The sequence below is a fragment of the Fukomys damarensis genome, unplaced genomic scaffold (assembly GCF_012274545.1).
Source record: "Fukomys damarensis isolate Sample0158 unplaced genomic scaffold, DMR_v1.0_HiC HiC_scaffold_19, whole genome shotgun sequence".
Taxonomy (NCBI): Eukaryota; Metazoa; Chordata; class Mammalia; order Rodentia; family Bathyergidae; genus Fukomys; species Fukomys damarensis.
In genome coordinates, this window is record NW_022900931.1 from 17,197,376 (window position 1) to 17,215,920 (window position 18,545).

The following is an 18,545-nucleotide window of genomic DNA, read 5'->3' on the forward strand; positions in this document are numbered from 1 at the left end:
TTGTTTTTTTTTTTTTTTTTTTTTGGCCCCATATCTAATCAGTTTCCACTTACAATTGACTCTCTTTAATGTTGCTTTCATTCTTTCCTTCTCTTCCTGGTCATGCATGTTGCGCACATCCTAGATTCACGTTTATTATTCTTGCAAGCTCGGTCACCCTAATCTTCCTCAAGCATTGCATAATGTTTGATTATTGTCATTTTCCTTCTTAGACATCTTTCATCACAATTATCAACTAATAGAGTTAGAAAAGTTATTGTTTTTTGTTCTTGGACATCTGAAATCTGGCTTCAAACTTCCTGTTAAACCTATTTTCTGCTAATAAAAAGCAGAAATCTCCCATGCCTGAGGGATCAGTCCACTAATGGAATCCTGCCTGTCTTTCTCAGGCAGCATCCACATCCTAACTTCATGCCTCTTCCACCTGACCAGCTAGACCTGTCTGCCACCTGCCCAGATGTCCAGTCCAGCTGGCCAGTCTTCCATTTTTCCTCCCTGGCAGACTGTTTGTTTTCACTTCTGCCTTTTCATGTGAAATTCCACGCCCAGTAATATGCAGAGTATACATAGAACATGTTGGAGTCCCTGGTCTTTAACCTCAGCAGGGTCTTTAGTGTTGCCTGAGAATTCAACCAACAACTTATTCTTCTTTGAAGAATTCTTTATTCCCCTTTGTATCCTAACCTCAACATTCTGAGCACAGCACATTCTGAGCAAACAATCAACTATCTGATTTACAAAGTGGATACAGTCAAAGTATAAGATCTTTAATATCTCATCTGTTAATCCGTTTAATTTCTCATCTCATCTTTAATTTCTCATACAAGTACTCTTCTTCTTGTTATCATGGAAAAGGTGCCTCCCGCTGTGAAAGCTCACTCCCCGCCCCACTTCCTCTTGCGTTCTTATCTATTTTGTTATTATTTTCTATGCTGTGGTTTTAGCCTCTCTCCCACATGAGCTCTCCCCTTCAACACAAATGCTTGCTCTCCCTCCCGACAATTCTTCAGGCCCCGTTTCCCCACTGGATACTGACATATCTCTATCTTCTATTTTATAAAGTTTTCTCTCGTGTTGGCTACCGTGACCTCCATCTTCCTACCTTCCTCTCATTATTCAGCTTACCTCAGTGTACTCAGTAACCTTAATATGTCACTGAAACTGTTCTTCTGAATGTTTCCATTGACCTCCAAGATACCAAAGTAATGGACATTTTTCAAAATTTACTAATCTGTCAAGCACTGGTCACTGCTGACCATGCCCTCTTTTGGACAAATGCGTGTCTTTGGTCATTTTGACACTGAGTTCTCAGTTCCTTCTCATTCCTGTGCAGTTTTCTCTTTCTGCCCTGACTCCTAAAACCCAGCATGACTTAGAATTCTGCCCTCTGTCACCTTCTCCTTGCCCTTTCCCTATTTCATGGCAGCATGTTGTTGAAATGACCAAATGTACATCACTGTGTATTTCCAGTGCCGACCTGACTCCAGAGGTACAACTCGAATCATTCTGTGGACCCCGTATAGTTAGTCAGGGATGAATACTTCAGCAAGCTCGTCAAAACTGATTCTCTATTAATTCTGGTGAAACGTTCTTAGCTACCCACTTCCCCAGGCCACGACTCTGAACACCAGCCCGACCCCTTCCGCACACTGACAGTTATCACAGCTGGCCAAGGTTGCCAGCACCCTTAGTAGTTAATCAGCCATCAGGAATGTGGTGCACAGCCCTGTCTTGATCTTTTCCCTCACACTTCTCCAGACTCATCTTTTCCACCAGAAGCTCTTTGTACTTCACCTGAGCTTTGTCTGCATATAGGCATTCCGTTTCTGCCTCCAGGACTACTAAGGATTTCTTTTTCCAGAGAGTACTTACCCATATGCCCTCATCCTTTGTTTATCCTTTTCCTGTATGTACAAGATTGTAGAAAATAGTGTAGACTTTTTAAAAAAATAAGTATTATTGCTGGGCGTGGTGATGCACACCTGTAATCCCAGCACTCGGGAGGCTGAGGCAGGAGGATCGCTGTGAGTTCAAGACCAGCCTGGGCTACACAGTGAGTTCCAGGGCAGTCTGAACTACATAGTGAGACCCTGTACCAAAATCAACAACAACAAAATAAATAAAATAAAATAAGTACTACTGTATTACTTCTCCTTGGTAGCTTCACATTTTCAGGGTATTTTAAATTCTAGAATCAGTTTGGAAAATAGGTTTTATTCATGACTCCAGTTTTAGGTAAAACAATTCTTAATTGTTTAAAGATTCTAATGATGAGATTAAATTTGAAGTTGTGATAAAAAAATGATTGTGTCTGGATGACTTCCAGAAACTGCAAGAGCTTGTTTTAAGGAAATATACTGACAGCTGTAATTTGTTTAACTTTCTTTTTTTTTTATAACTTTTTAAGACAGAATTCGGAGAGGGAATTTAGTTACATTTCGAAATTTCCAGTGTGTTACCTAGGTGTTCATCATTTCTAATTCCGGATACTCACTAGGCTCCAGGTTATGTTGAAGGTTACAATTATAAGAATTTCTGTGTGAAATTTATATATGTTATCTATCAAAATTCAAGGAATAAGAATTTGAAAAGAGCTTATTTGGTTTTTCATGTTACTTAATATTTGTTTTATATAGTTGGGGGCATTTATATTTGGTGCATATATGTTTATGATTGTCAACTCTTCCTCTTGAATTGTTCCCTTTACAAGGATGTAGTGTCCTTCTTTGTCTCTCTTAATGAGTTTTGGTTTGAAATTTACTTTATCTGAGAATAAGATTGCTACCCCTGCTTTTTTCTGGGCTCCTGATGCATGGAGAATTGTTTTCCATCCTTTCACTTTCAGTCTATGAGCTTCCTTTTGCACTAGGTGTGTTTCTTGTATGCGACATATTGTTGGATTTTGCTTCTTAATCCATTCTGCCAGTCTATTTCTCTTGATTGGTAAATTGAGGCCATACACATTGATGGTTATAGCTGATATATTCTGACTTATTCTTGTCATGTTATTGTCCTTTTGTTGACTCTTTTTACTTATGTTCTACTGTTATGTGTTATTCCCCCCAAATGGTTATGATTATAATCATCATAAAATGATTAAGACTGGTAAATGAAATTTAGCATTGACCTCGCTTTTGTATGGATTTCAGCCCAAAGGAGGGAAATAGGTCTCCGTCACACAAAAAACAATTGAAATGAAAATGGTGACAAGTGCTATTGCAGAGAGCAGTGACCAGTGTTCTCAGAAGTGACAGCTCCCAGGGCTTTCCGTTTGTTTGTTTGTTTGGGCTTTTGGATGCTTCCACTGTATGAAATAAAGGAATATCCCAGCAGACGCTAACATGGACATGAGTTTGTATGTGACTGCGGTGTACAGGGAAGATATTGCAGACTCAGATTAGAAGGCAAGTCAATAGGTAGGGAAGTTTCCAGTACCTACAAGGTGGGGGAGCCTACTGAGAACACACCTGGCCAGACCAAAGCCAGTGAAGGCTTACAAAACTGTTTTGTTCAAATGCACGTTTTGATGGGCTACTTTTGTGCGTCTTAATTTCATAGAAAATTTCACATGGGAGACAGTTTTAGTCAAATGGTGTATGGAAATGAGCTTTGTTTCTAATATGTCTTATAAAAATGGAGAAAAGTAGGGCCCCTTGGCTCTGTTGTAGAGCACTTATATATCAGGTGCCAGGACCTGGATTCAATCCGTGGGACAGAAAAAAAATTTTTTTAAGTTTGTAATTTAGACAAAGTATTAATTCTGTGATTATAATTTCACTTTTAGAAGATCCTGAGGGATGTAGAAAAATTTTACCTTTTTATTAATTTCAACCAATAGTCCATGGACGTTAGCCTTGTTTTAGTTTATTTTCATTTTTGTGTGAAAAAGAAACCAAACTCGGCCTGTTAATGAACAAGCTGCAGTCGTTCCTGAAGAGATGATTAATTAGATTTCCTTTAAAAGGCAGAACACTGCCATCTGTTGTTCACTGAAGTTGCTTTTGGGTTAAGCAAAAGGGAGCCTCAAGTTCAAGTTCAATAGCAGTTCTTAAAATGTAAGAGACAAAGATCTTCCAAAATGCATCCACTTTCTGAGTTCATACCCAGTGACTCTTTCCATCCTTGAATGTTCCTGTAATATTTAAAAGCTCATTCTCACATCAGAGAATCTAGTTCTCATCTTGTTTCTTTCACCTATAGAAATAACAATGCTTTTTATTTACATAGCAGTTGTTAACTTAAACAAGGCTTCCTGCATTCTTTTATGGGAGCAGATTTATGAATAGTTCATTGCAGGAATGCCCAATGTCTGTGCCAAGTGGCTCATCTTCTCTAAATAGGAGAAAGAAAGAGAAGTAGCCTAGAGGTCAAAGGCAGCTAGGGTTATCTTCTCAAAGACATTGGTATGTAAGTGATTTTATATGTATGTTCTACTTTCTAAATATTAAGTGTTAAGTATTAATTTTGAATAGTTGGATGAATTCACAAGTGTCTAGAAGGTACTTAGTAAGCATGAACATTGAATGTATTAACAATTTACGGCTTATCTGTAGATAAACAGTAGGGAAGCACTGTATGTAAGGACAGCAGGCCGTGTATGACTTCCTAGTTGCTGACTTGAAATGGTCTTTGAACATCAACAGAGATGGAAGTTAACTGCTGAAACTTGCTGTGTCTGGCCTCTCAAATGGGACCTGCTAACAGAGATGTTGTTGGAAAGCAATTTGATGAGGAGCCTTATATGTTTTCCTCCTACTGAACATATATATTATTGTAAGGAGTAAACCCAAATGTCAACTCAGACTCCCTGCCAGAAAATTAAAATAAGCAAACATCTGTTTCCTTAGGATGGCCGTTAGCCAAGGTCCAGCCTACAATGAGTTACTGCAAAATTTTCACATGATTTCATTTTTTAAAAATTTCCCAACCAATTTCAAGTCTAAAATTATAAATGAGTCCTATGAAAGCATAAACACATACGCAATTTTGCTGGCTCTGAGGTCAGAACCCATAATACTTCAGAGGTCATTTTATCGAGTCTTGCTCGTCTTCTAAATTAATTTAGGATGTTCAAGACCAAGATACTATTTCATAGCGTCACAGACAAGGTCTCAGGGAAAGATCTTGAGGGAAGGGAGTGGCAGACTGTGTGCTAGGGAGATGCGCAGGCAACAGCTTCCAAAGCCCATTATGCCCCTTTCCCAGCGCTGAGAACCAAAGTTGGGTAAGAAAAGTCCCAATGACTCTTTCCTTCTTATGTGTCATTTCTACACTGCTTACTCCTCTCTTGTCCCACTCCCTTTTCACCCTGAGAATCCTCTTCCCATGCTGTGTTTGCCTCCCACGGTGCCTCCCAGGAGGACTACACTGAAAGGAAGAGGAAAAAAAAAAAGCCAACAATGGAGCTGAGATGCCTGCTCATAGAATTCCTTCCACACACAGTGTTATAAATCATGCCAGTGCAATCAACCATGTTAACTGAAACCAGAACTTCTGTACAATTACTTTTTAAGAGCCTAAAATTAATCTCAGAAGTATTACAAGCATTTGAGAGGAAGGAGTGCAATGTTTGACTATATTTACCTAGAATAAGTAGGAATAATATTTGGGTTCTTGTTTGTATCATTGCATTTTGGTTTTGTTGGTAAGGAAATCATGTCTTTTTATTTTATTTATAAAGAAACCACTAGCCCAACACATGTGAAAGAAAAATATCTGTTATGTGTACGATATACATCATTTCTTTCAACATAATGATAATAATGTTGGTGTGTACATTATTAGTAATCTGCCAAGGCTCTTCAGAGCATTAAATCATCGACACTACTCTCTAGTAAGTATTGTTGTTAATGCCTTTTATGCCTAGAAGAGCAAGAGGTAAAGAGATAAGTGAATTTCCACAAGTCTTTAACAGAGGTGAAATTTGAACACAGACTGATTTCAGATTCCACGTTAATGACTGGAGAAAATAAATAGTTGAATAAGTAAAACTTCTCTTGCATCCCAACTCTTAATAACTTTGCTGTCCAACTTTTCACATACATAACTTCACAAATTATATATGTGAAGAAAGCCTGGACTTTTTCTTATTTCATGAATGGTAATGAATAGCCTGGGTATATTTATTGTCTCAGTTCAAATAAAAGAAATGTTGGGTTAAAAATATAGTGGCGCCTTCTTAACAGGTATAATTAGGACCAGTTGTTGGTCAAGGAATTTTAAAGGTTTTGAAGCAGAGAATCATAATAATATGACATGAAAGTTCCATATCGCTAATAATGTATTTTAACTTAATATATAATTAGGCAGGCTTCTGATGAAGTACCCTAAAATGTAAATCTCTTCTAGGGCTTTTTATGAAATCTATTTATAAAGTCTATGTAAATCTACTCAACTTAGTTTTCAAAGAAACAAATTCCATTTGTATTCACATATTATTGGTTTATAGATATCTTATTAGCATACATATTTCACAATGAAAGATACAGCTGGCCCAAACAGATTTGGGACCTAACAAAACTGACACTGTGGAGAGAAAAGAGTAGACATTCTAGAGACATTCTAGAGAGTCATCTGTTCTCAGTGTAAACTAGCCGTTTTGTCATGGAAACAGATTTAGCCCCTCAATGATAAATTACAGAGTTTGGGAAGGAGTGGTAATAAATGAAGATTTTTTTCTAAGTCTACATTTTAATTTTAAAACCTCTTTAAAAATTTTGAAAGGTCTCATGATGCCAGGAAGAGTTTTAAAATCAGTTTCTTTTTTGGAGTGTGTGTGTGTGTGTGTGTGTGTGTGTGTGTGTGTGTGTGTATGTGGTGAAGAAAAAAATGATTTAGACATAACAGAATTGGAAGGGACCATCAAGACATACAGACCAGCAGCGAAATGAGTAGTATCATTGTAGAAAACCTGTGGCTGGTTTTGGAAACCAATTTGAAACTTAAAACATATTTTTAAGAGCCCAAACTTGAGGAATATAACATTTCAACTCGGTCATTTAGATGATTTCTTGGTTTTAGTCTTCTAACATGTGTAACCTGTCTTTGAATTACACATAGATTTGTGAACAGAGGCTGTTGGGCTACATCTAATTCTTTTCCCCCAGCTAGAATAAATTAGCTTCTAAAGGAAATGACACATCAAATGATTTACTGAGTCAGAAGACTTAAGAATTATTACATATTCTGCCCCTGGGTAAGGATGTATTCAATCTATTTCATTATCAGTTAAATCATTGCCTTAAAATAGACAGGAGGCAGAGTTATAACTTGACTGTATTGCTACCATCTCAAAGAAAATGTATCAAGACTTGGTTGCACGCATTCTTCTTACCATAAGCCTACGTCAAATTGTCTCCCAAATCATTTTAAATAACACATTTCTATTGCCACCATGATTTTCCCAGTCCCTTTCTGATTTCCTCCTTGGATGCCTCCATTTCTTTTTTTCCAGTGAAATGGTGTGTATTTATTTGCTTCTGTATTTTCATTTGCCTTGTAACCATAGCTATTCTTCAAGCCTTCTCAAAGATTTTACTTAGATGATCTGTGATCTGAAGATTTTGACAAAAACCCAATACTCTGACATATTACTTAAAGATACATGATTGGGAGACTCAGATGCCTTGTAAATTCACTCTTACTCCCACATGTATTCAAAGATTCCCCATTATCACAACTGGCAGTAATTTCAGCTTTGGCCCGATACTAAAACAAGCAAGAAAATATTTTTCTGTAGTTAAATTGGTAGTTAAATGTCTAGTCTGGAAGTTACATTAATGTTGCTTATAAACATATTTTTTGTTTTCTTTCTAATTACTTTTTATTTTGCCCAATTATCTGGGCCTTAGCTTTATGATAAGAGAGATAACTTGGAAGCAACTCACATCATGTGCTGGCAGGGCCATTTACATTTGTGAGTCTGAAAGAAGCATTAGGTGGGACATCAGGAGAGGCTGAGGTAAACCAGATGGAATAAAAGAGGGCCAAGCCAGGTGCTTCAAAATAGGTGCATTGAAAAGTGGTGGATGTAACGGGAGGATCTGAAGATTTGAGTTTGATACACAAAAGTGCCTTTTCCTCAACTGTTTATAGGACTTAAATTCCAGATTTTCTATTTAAAGGTGGCAATCCAAATTTCATTGTCATGTAAATGGTATCTAGGGAATTAACTTTCTTAAATGTTACATATAAATATTTGTATTATGAGGAGAGCTTGTGAAGCAGAATGTTTTATATTGCTTGGCAACTTTCCTTTTAAAAAAGAAAAAATGTGTTTGATTATCTGTACCTTACCGAGACTCAACTGTGGTTTGGTGCTTAGTATAGCTCATTGCTACTTGAGAGTGATTTCAGAGTGTTAGCTTAAGACTTTCCTTTAAAGTAGCTTTTATATAACTCTAACTTTTAGTGTTTATTATCTTAGAGAAGATTTTACTAGCTAAATGAAATATTTCTGAGTATTATGATGGAAGTGGAAATTTAATTTTATATCTAAATATATAAAATCACATCTGTATATTATTACAGATGTAATTTTTAAAAAGAAATAGTCCCTGTGTGAGTCCCTCAACTTTTTTCCTACTTTGTACATGATTTTTGAAACATTAAAATTATATGGACAGCTGAAGGCCCTCTACCATGAAATTCATCATAGCAGGTCCCTGGTCTCTAACCCCTTTTTATGGCTTGCCTGCTGTTTATTGAAGGAACAGCCTGTCTATCTATCTTTCTGCCTTTTGTTGGGCATTTCACACATGCTCAGACTCAGCGGGTCTGTGGCAAACAAATCTGATTGTTGGTTTTAAGCCTCATGGAAGCCTTTAGTTACTTGAGCCAAAATGGTGGTGATAACTTCTCATGTATGATGTAACTTTTGACTGCGATACTACTCAATTCTTGAATCAGAACCCCAATTCAGCAAGAACCTGAACACTAGTAGGGAGATTCTCCCCCCCCCCAGCAATAGTAATGTTCACTTTGGCTCCTTAGCTGATTCCAATATAGAAAATTTTGTCCTTGGCTTGAATGTTGATTTTGTTTTCACTTATGGATCTCCTTTGCTTTCATAAAAGCTATAGCATAGTAACACTGAAGTATATACTGTGCTCATTTTCTATCTTCTTAGGCAAAACTCACATTGACTGATAAAGATGAGTTTTTTCATCTGTTCTAATTTTAAAGTTACTTTTAAAATTACAGTGTTTATTTTTTCTGAATATATAGCAAATACATCCCTTATTTTTTACAATAGAGAAAATTTATTATTAAAAGATACAAAGTTCGACAGTTATAAAAAAGACTTGTCCTCTTACCCATAATGTATCTTTAAAATTCTAATTTTAATTTTAGCAGACATACTTGACTTTTTCTTCAGATTGGTAGTTTTTATGTTCTAAGAGCATCTTAAGAAGTTTTATTAATTATTACAGTATAAACTGTTAATTTCATTGCCAAAAAGCCTTAACATTTTATGTTCTGAAAACATAATTTAAAATTTTAGTTTGACTTAAAATTTTAAATTTTGGGGAAAATAGTCTAGTGTCTTGTTTATTAGCACAACATGGATAGGAATAAACATTTCTATTTCAGAGATAACACTAGTAAGTTTTTTGAAAGCACAGTGATTAGACACACATGTGAAAATACATGTTGCTAACCAGGAATGTTAACTCAATGACATTTTTAAGAGAATTTTTAAAAATTAACCATGTGTGCACATATATGACATGTAAAATTGTGTATTCTAAAACTATTAAATTTCACCTTTTTCTGTTCATTGGCCTACTTATCTACTGTATATATCTGCTGTGTTGCAAGTTGTATGATCAAGGCTTGAAATAATGACACATATACTTAGGAACATAAAATGAAAACTTTCAGAATTCATTTCAGCATCGTGGTTTAACATTTGAGCTGTGGAATCCAATTATTTGTATTTGCATCATAGCATTTTCCCTTTCCACCTGTCTGATTTTGGCAATTAATTTGTAACTAATAAAAATATAGTAATTCGTAGTGCCTACTTTGTAGATTTTTAATCAGTAAGCATCAGTTGTCATCATAATTATTATGGTTATTGCTATGGTAGTAATACAAGATCTGTATATTCAGTATGATATTTTATAGTATAACTTATCTATGCATTATAGTAGTTACAAGGCTAGAAATCATCAGGAATATTGGGTATTTTCATAATTATAGTTTTCTGTTTACAAAAATAATGCATTTTTTTCTAAGGTATACTCCCTTCCCAGTAAAAAAAAAAAAAATATTGAGCATTATCTAATCATTTTCAGATCTACACAAATCTTTTAAACTAGTTCAGTTTTAAATCAGTTGTAATACAACTTTGATCAGTTTCCCTATTGTTATGCATTTTAGTGGTTACATCCTTTGGCTTTTGTTACCAGAGAACTATTTTACTCTTTGAGTCTTTCTGTTTGTATTTTTACATATTTTCAGATGTATTTCTTTAGACCAGATGTCTTGTCGTATGATTGAATCATAGGATAGTGTATTTAAAGTACAAACTGATAGCATAATTTCCTTTGAAAGACTGTTTTTTTCACTCAGTACTTATTTCTCCACACCAATATGAATGCTTCATGCTACCCATGTTTATTGTTTTTGCCAATTTGATATGTAGTGATAAATAGTTGCTTTTGCCATATTGGTTTGCATTTTAATTATTAGAGAGGTCATAACAGTTTTTTTATATATTTGGTTACTTCTGTTTTATTTGAATTATATATTCATTCCCTTCCTGCAATTTTTCCTTTTACTGGATTCTAAAAGCCTTTATTTAGTGTATTTTCTCTTCTCTGTGTGGCAAACATTTTCTCAGACTTTTTCCTTTGCTAATAGTATGTTTTCTCAGGAACTGTAGTTGTTTACATCTTCATAGGGTCAGATCTGTCCCATGTTTCCTTGGCAGCTTATGGATTCATATCATTTTTTTATGGTTTTATTTTTAAGATTATAAAATAGTCCATCATGTTTTCTTTTAATAATCTTATAGTTGTATACATTTAATTTTCTCATTTCTTTGGAGTATAAGTCCATTGTGAGGGAATAATTAAATTTTACTTTCCTGCTAATATGCAACGAAGTTCTAATGGCTCCTTATGGAACACATTCAGTTATTACTATTAGTAATTAGTAATTATATCACTATTATTGACTACCAATGTATTATATGATATTGAATACTAATAATTATAATTGCTAGCACAAGTCTTATACATATATTATTAATTTTAATTCTTGTAGTTACCTTCTGTCCTATTGTTATTACATATACTTTTAGATGGATGGACTCACACTATGGAGATTTTAGTAATTTGATAGTTTATGCAAATACATAGTGATAGAGAGGCAGGACCTGGATCTCAGTAGCCTTGCTCCAGAACCTGCTTCCCTAATCACCACGTCGGGCAGTTGGTGGTTATGCGGCTTCCCTGCATCTCGCGGAGGGGCACCCCCAGTTCTTACATCTGCCTGTAGGGCTTGTTGTCCCCTTGGTCTTGGTCTCCCTCTGCCCTTCTCATTGCATCAGCTCTTCTTATGGAGTGGCCAGTCTAAAGGGTTCTATTTTCCAGTTCTGTGAAACCATTTGCCTTTTAAAAATTAATTAACAGACTGGATACTCGATACTGGAGACTGGATAAAAAGATGTTTTTTTTTTGTTTTTGTTTTTTAATAAAATGGAGTACCTCTCAGCCATAAACAATGAGACACCGGAGATATTTTAGCTAAGTGGATGCACATTGACGCCATACCCTCAAGTGAAGTTAATAAGTCGCACATGTGTAAATACCAAATAGTTTCTCTGGTGCGAAAAACCGAAAGTGTAATGAGGGATAAAAATGTATAATTGATATTATGGAATAGGAAGAAAAGGTCTAAAAGAATAGAGGAAGTGGGAGAGGGGGAGGGGAAGGTAAGAAGGGAAAAGAAAATATATGTGAAAAGGAAAGACATGGAAAGAAAGTCTTTGTAAACAGGGAAAGGTGGAGGAGGTGAAGGGACAGATGGGGAAAGTCAGGTGGAGGTACAAGATCCCAGTGATGGACGTCACTGTGTTGTATACCTAAAATGTACCAATAAACTTAATAAAGATGCAAATAAATAAAAATTCATGTTTATCTTTTTAATCTCTTCAAATAAGTTCTACCTCTCCTCAAGTTCTAGCGTTAATAATGTGCCTTAGATAGGGGTGCGTTCTGCTGTTTTATTGCACAGCACTGACTACAGATGATGAGAATGCAATGGATATTTCAAAAATACTAGAAGAAAAGATTTTAAGTATTTTTTCCATGAAGAAACAACACATGGTAGAGAAAATAAATATGCCTTGCTTGATTAAATATTATCCATTGCATAATGCTCACAGGGCTATATAAATTCTTTTAAAGGAAAATTAATCATTTTTTAAAATTTTCCATAAGAACATATGAAGAGTGAAAACCATGACAAATTTCAGCAGAATTTATAATAGAAATGTGATTTAAATTGGATCGTACCAAAACTTCCAAGAGTCACCCGAGTTTATTTTCAGTTGAAAAAAACAAAAGGTCAGTGTATGTCTCCGTGGCTCCAGACTCGGGCCTGTTCTCACCCGGCCTTCTGGGTTTGCCTCCTCAGTCCTCAGGAACCAGTATTACCGTGGACATTGCCGTGATGGGCGAGGCCCACGGCCTCATCACCGACCTCCTGGCGGACCCCACTCTGCCCCCGAATGTGTGCACATCGCTGCGGGCCGTGAGCAACCTGCTCAGCACGCAGCTCACCTTCCCGGCCGTCCACAAGCCCAGAGCCAACCCCGTGGTGTCCTTCAGTGAAAACTACACCTGTTCCGATTCAGAAGAGAGCTCTGAAAAAGACAAGCTGACCATCCCCAAGGTGGGTGTTAATGACATGTTCCCTGGAGGGGTACAAGGTTCAAGGCCTCCCAGGTTTCCTTCTTGTCACTCAAACCCATCTGCAGACTTCATCCACATCAGTTAGAAGGGGAAGAACGTTGACAGAAGTGACAAAAATAATAAAAATTTCAACAGAAACACCTCTCTCCTTGCTTGTACTTGATACCTTTGTGTAAATAGAAAATTTCCCTTTTGATCTTACCTTCTTTATTGAAACTCTCAATTTTTACTTCTCTGCCAATGTGTGTTGATAAGGCGATAAGAATATTACAGCAAAAACAAAATAACAAACCTAGGCCAAAAAAAAAAAAAAAATTCCTCACTACATTCCAGTGTGGGTTTTGTTTAGAATGCATTGCCTTCTAAAACTGAAGATTCCTTTGCTTTTTTAATTCTTAATGTGACATCATACAAACTTCTATGGATTTCTCAAAAGCAAATTTTGAACAGTTTTTGTTGGTTATAAATTATTCACAGCAAAGGATAGCCTTACTGATTTAAATAAACATATCTTATATGTAAAAAGAAATGATAGAATTCCTTCTTTTTATGTATAAGTTGAGCATCCTTTATCCAAAATCCATAACCAGAAATGCTCCAAAATCCAAAATGCTTTGAGCAATGGTATGATATTCAAAAAATGTCTGATCTAGAGTATCAGATTTTTGGATTAGGACTGCTCAATTGGTAAAATCTATGCAAATATTTCACAGTGGAAAAAAATTGGACTCACTTCTGGTCCCAATCATTTTGTAGAAGACCTATTTAACCTGTATGAGTTTTTCTAAAGTAAACTGTAAAGGTAGAGTCCTGCCTTTAAATTGTGGAGGTAGAGTGGTAGTTGAGAATAAATTATATTAAAGGTAAAAAGTCCGAAGTTCAGTGTATGCAGTAAGCTGACTGTTTAGGGGTTTCCTACTCCGGTGATTCTCTTGGCTCTCAAGTATTCCTCCTGTCTCTGTCAATTGTACATGTATATAACTTCCTTCAAGCATTTACTTCCCTTAGAAAGATACACCAAGGCTCAGTATGAAAGTAAAGAAATTAATATGGAAATAAACTCATTCCTTAGGGTCTCAAAACAGACTTCAAGCAAGAAACTTGGCAAACACCAATGAGTGACCTTTTCATCTCCTACTAAATTACCATCTTAGGTGCATGCTGAGATCTGTAGCACACATTGGAAACAGTCAAGTATCAGAGCTATTCATGAATCTCAAATTTCCATCTACTTCACTTCTCAAAGTTTTTCCCATGCCCAGAAGAGCGGAATGTTCCTATGTCATAAACTCTGCCTACACAGTCGGTTTGGTAGGTTATACTTAGTCACAGATAACAGTAGGTATAGGATCTGCCTGTTATGCTGGTTATGGAAGTTGCATCAGGAAATACCTTAACATTAATCTTTAAAGCTAACACCATCCTTAGTGTACCATGGCCCATGGTGCTGAGCCCAGACTACTGCCCCAGGGCTGCTGCTGTTGCATATCCCCCTGAGGATTCTGTGGAAGGGGAAATGATACAGAAACAACAGCAGGTTGACCAGAAGTATCTTCCATTAAGAGAAGTCAGTACTGATGACATTAACCACATCACTGATGACTAAGACATAATTTCCATAAAAGAGATAGTGTACTCTGTGAGTTACATTCTTACACTTAGCCTTGTCACTTGTAAATCAAGACAGTAAAAATGAACCAATAGCACTCAGGGGTATAGATTATTGTATAAGACAACATAAATTAATCCATACCCCAAGAAATGACTTTTGCAGAAAAACTTCTGCTAATAATAACTAATATAGTATGTGTATATACATGTACAAACCCTGTCAAAGTAACTATAAAATAATCTCAGAGGTAAATGACTCTCATTCCTATAATTCCATATTTGTATAAGCACTAAAATGAAGATCCTCAAAAATAGTATTTTTATAATATTCATGTAATATTGGCTAGAAAGTCTTTTGAATTTCTGAGTACCCAAATTTTAGATAGATGATGGCCAATATTTTCATCGGTTCACTTTCAGCTAAAAACCCATTTCTTTCTACTGTATTACATAAAATTTAGTGGTATAAAACATGCTTGTTAATACAGTCAACACTCTTTCCTAGCGCCTGAGGAGAAGCTTGCCCCCGGGCTTGTTGAGACGAGTTTCATCAACTTGGACAACTACCACCTCAGCCACAGGTCTGCCCACCTTGGAACCCGCACCAGTACGGAGGGACCGTAGTGCCAGCGTTAAGCTACATGAAGCACCTTCATCCAGGTAACCCAAGGCTCCTGCCAGTTTCCTATCTCTCTGAGAAGTTACTTATTATAAAGAATTATAAGCTGGGCATGGTGGTGCACACCTGTAATCCCAGCACTTGGGAGGCTGAGGCTGGAGGATTGCACTATGAGTTTGAGACCAGCCTGGGCTACACAGTGAGTTCCAGGTCAGTCTCAACTACATAATGAGACCCTGTCTAAAAATATATATGTGTGTGTGTGTGTGTGTGTGTGTGTGTGTATGAACGCGAAGAGAGGCCCAGCCAGTTACAGTCAGGTAGAGGCCAGACATGAAAAATAGGAAGGAAGGGTGTATAGTTTAAGTGCAGAACAGTGTAGAGATTAATGTTGGATAGTGTTTCAGCTACTTCCTATCACTGGGACAAAAATACTGGTCACCCATAAGTTAAAGGAGGAGAGGTTTACTTTGGCTCACTGTTTTATCCATGGTCACTGTCTCTGGGGTTGACACAGAATGGCGGAGGGACATGGAAAGGAAAACTGTCCAACCCATGGCCGCCAGGAAGCACAGAAAGAAGGGAGGAGCCAGGGACAAGCATACTTTCCGGTGCTGTCCCCGCTGACCCACCTCCTACCAGGGCCGGCCTCCTAGCAACACCCAGCTACCAAATTCATCACCCGCGAATTCAGTGATTAGTACAGTGCCCTCCTGATCCAGTCACCTTCCATACACATGAGACTTTGGGGGACGTATTAGTTCTAAATGATCACAGATAGCTACGCTTAGTTTCTGTTGTTTGGCCTTAAATACAAGGGGGAAGAGTGACCCAAGGTAGTTAGTCGCCAGTCCTTGTCATCTTTAACAGAAAGAGTTGAGCACAGAATAAAGATAGGCCAGGTGTTGCCTACTCTGAAGTTCAGTCCATTCTGGGACCCTTAGATCAAAGCCATTCAGCTTGACATTTGCAAATAATTGTTAAAATTCCAATCCACCAGACAAGCTGTCCTAGCCTTACTGTAGGAAAGGCCAAAACAGTGATTAAAAAGTACATCATCTTCCTAAAAACACCTGTGTGTGTATAGTTTCAACCTTATTTTGTATATTCTAATTTTACAAAGTGACTTAAAAACTAGGATTAAATCTAATGACAAGGTAATGTAAAAATCTGAAAAGAATTTTGAAGAAAACATGTATTTAAAAAGTGCATTTAAAGAGAACTATTTCATTTCTTATTTTCTAAATAAATAGCATACTTCAAATAAATATAGTATTTGCAGGAATATTTATCATGCAATTTCAGCTTTTTGAAACACACATATATCAGTTTCATTAATGATCCAACGAACAACAAAAAATTCCACATCTTTGTTGAGTTACAAGATAGTGATATCAGAAGTAATTGCTTCCTTATTTTAGCTTCTAATATAACTAAAACACAATGCTGAGGTTGGCAGAGAAATAGACACCTTCTGAATCATGAGAACTTAACAACTGCTGACTTTTCTTGCTTTCTTGATTAAAAATGTTGAATTGGTCTTTCATATTAATGTTTGTAAACCTCCAGAATCAGAGGCAGACTCAAGCAATTCTGTTGTTTTATCAGCTTTATTCCAGTTTATCTTATTACCTTTTGTAAAACTTCTTAAACAGCACTACAGAGGGAGGTTATGTTCTGTTTTATGACCATTTCTTAAAGGTTGAATTGGTAATATTTTCCTCTAAAAATGTTTACTATTGTCAATTTGTACAGCATAAAATACTGCTAAATAGTCATTAATAGAATTACAGTTACATATGCTCAAGAAGATGTATTATGTTCTCCGTGTGTATCAGACCAGTTTATTTTACCAATGCTGCCTGCCAAACTTTCTGTCATGGTATAGTTAATGTTTCATGATTTTCTTTCCATAGAATGATCCTATAAAATCCATTCAGTCCTTCTCAGATATCTTCTTTTTTGGTTTTCTTTGTTGCTTTTGGTCAGATTTCATTTTCCCTACTCTTCTCTCACTCACATAAATTGAAATTGACATGATCACACCAAATAAGGTTCCAAGAAATTTTAGGAGTGTGACTCCAAAAGGTCCTGTCATTCATTAACTCCTGTAAGGGTCCCTACAAAATAAATACTCAGACTTAAATATTTTCAATAGAGACAAAATATTGAATATACTATTCATTTTCTTTCCTCTAAAAATAGTCATAGACATCTTGCCTGGGTAGTTATTCTTACTGTTTAGCCCTCAATTTCAAGGTCCTACAAAAGTCCTGACATAAAAATCTGAAAGTGATACAATTTTTTTCATCTCACAACCAATCTATCCCATTAAGAGAAAACCATAAATTGGTAACTGACCAGTGTATCACCATAAACTACAACTGGTCCTTGATTATAAACCCAAGTTAAAACTTTCTTCACATGGAGATCTATTGTTCAAGCTATTGATTAACTTCAAAACTGCATTGAGTTTTAGCCCTGAAAGTTTTTTTGTGTTTCTCCTTCTTTTCTTCCTTTCCATATTTGTCCTTTCCCTGGGGTACTTTGAGAACTACAGTGATCAAAAGAAAAACAAGAAGGAGTAAAAATTAAAAACAGCCCATACCTGATGACTCTACATATGCAGATGTATAACTTCCTCCTGGGAAATGGATAAAAGCAGTCTGGTAGAAAAGAGAAAACTGAGAATCAGAAAGGCAGGGATGTATAGTTATTAGCAGAGCAGAGCCTTCATTCCCACTTCAGGGAATAATTAGTAGATGAGAACTGGTGCATAATTAGATGGAAGAGTAGAAGTAGAAAATTAGATGAAAAAGTAGAAGTAGGTGGTGCTTAGAAAAAAGCTTTGGAATACAAAAGGATGACATGAACATAGCCTACATCATTCAAGTGAACCATGGAACAGAACCCTCCCTTTGTGTATGAGACAAAAAGGAAACTGTACACTTTATAAAAGAGTCGGCTACCTACTCAGTAAGACTTCTAGGATTTAGGATGGAGTCATTATTGGGATAAATACAGGTGCAAAATCTACTTCTGTGAATGGGGTTGAGATCTTCCTTCCCAGGCACAGAGAGAGTTGTGCTCTGCTTATCAACAGGAGGAAAACAAGTAAAGTTTTCCTTAAATTGCTTTTCTCTCCAGAATCCAAATTGTGATCTATAGACGGGAATCAGGAAGTGTAAGAATCAACATAAACAATATTAGTTTTTGAGTTAGTCTTTATACTAAATCTTTTTGAGATGCTAAAAGCAATGCTTAGGGTGTAGCTTTTAAAAGTCTACCTAAAAGAGTAATAATTGATTCATTATTTTGTATATGTATTCAGAAATTATTTAGCCTACATATACATGACATAAAATTTCTTTTTTTTTTTTTTTTTTTTTTTT

The 18,545-nt window shown here is 36.2% G+C and overlaps 1 protein-coding gene across 1 annotated transcript in view; it reads left to right on the forward strand.

The window, feature by feature from the left end:
- Pde3a (phosphodiesterase 3A) overlaps nt 1-18,545 on the forward strand; it is a 291,025-nt gene that overhangs the window by 227,396 nt on the left and 45,084 nt on the right. The window contains 4 exon segments of the mRNA XM_010615815.3: nt 12,646-12,693; nt 12,695-12,743; nt 12,746-12,903; nt 15,040-15,194. Coding sequence (XP_010614117.2) covers nt 12,646-12,693; nt 12,695-12,743; nt 12,746-12,903; nt 15,040-15,194 — 410 coding nt within the window.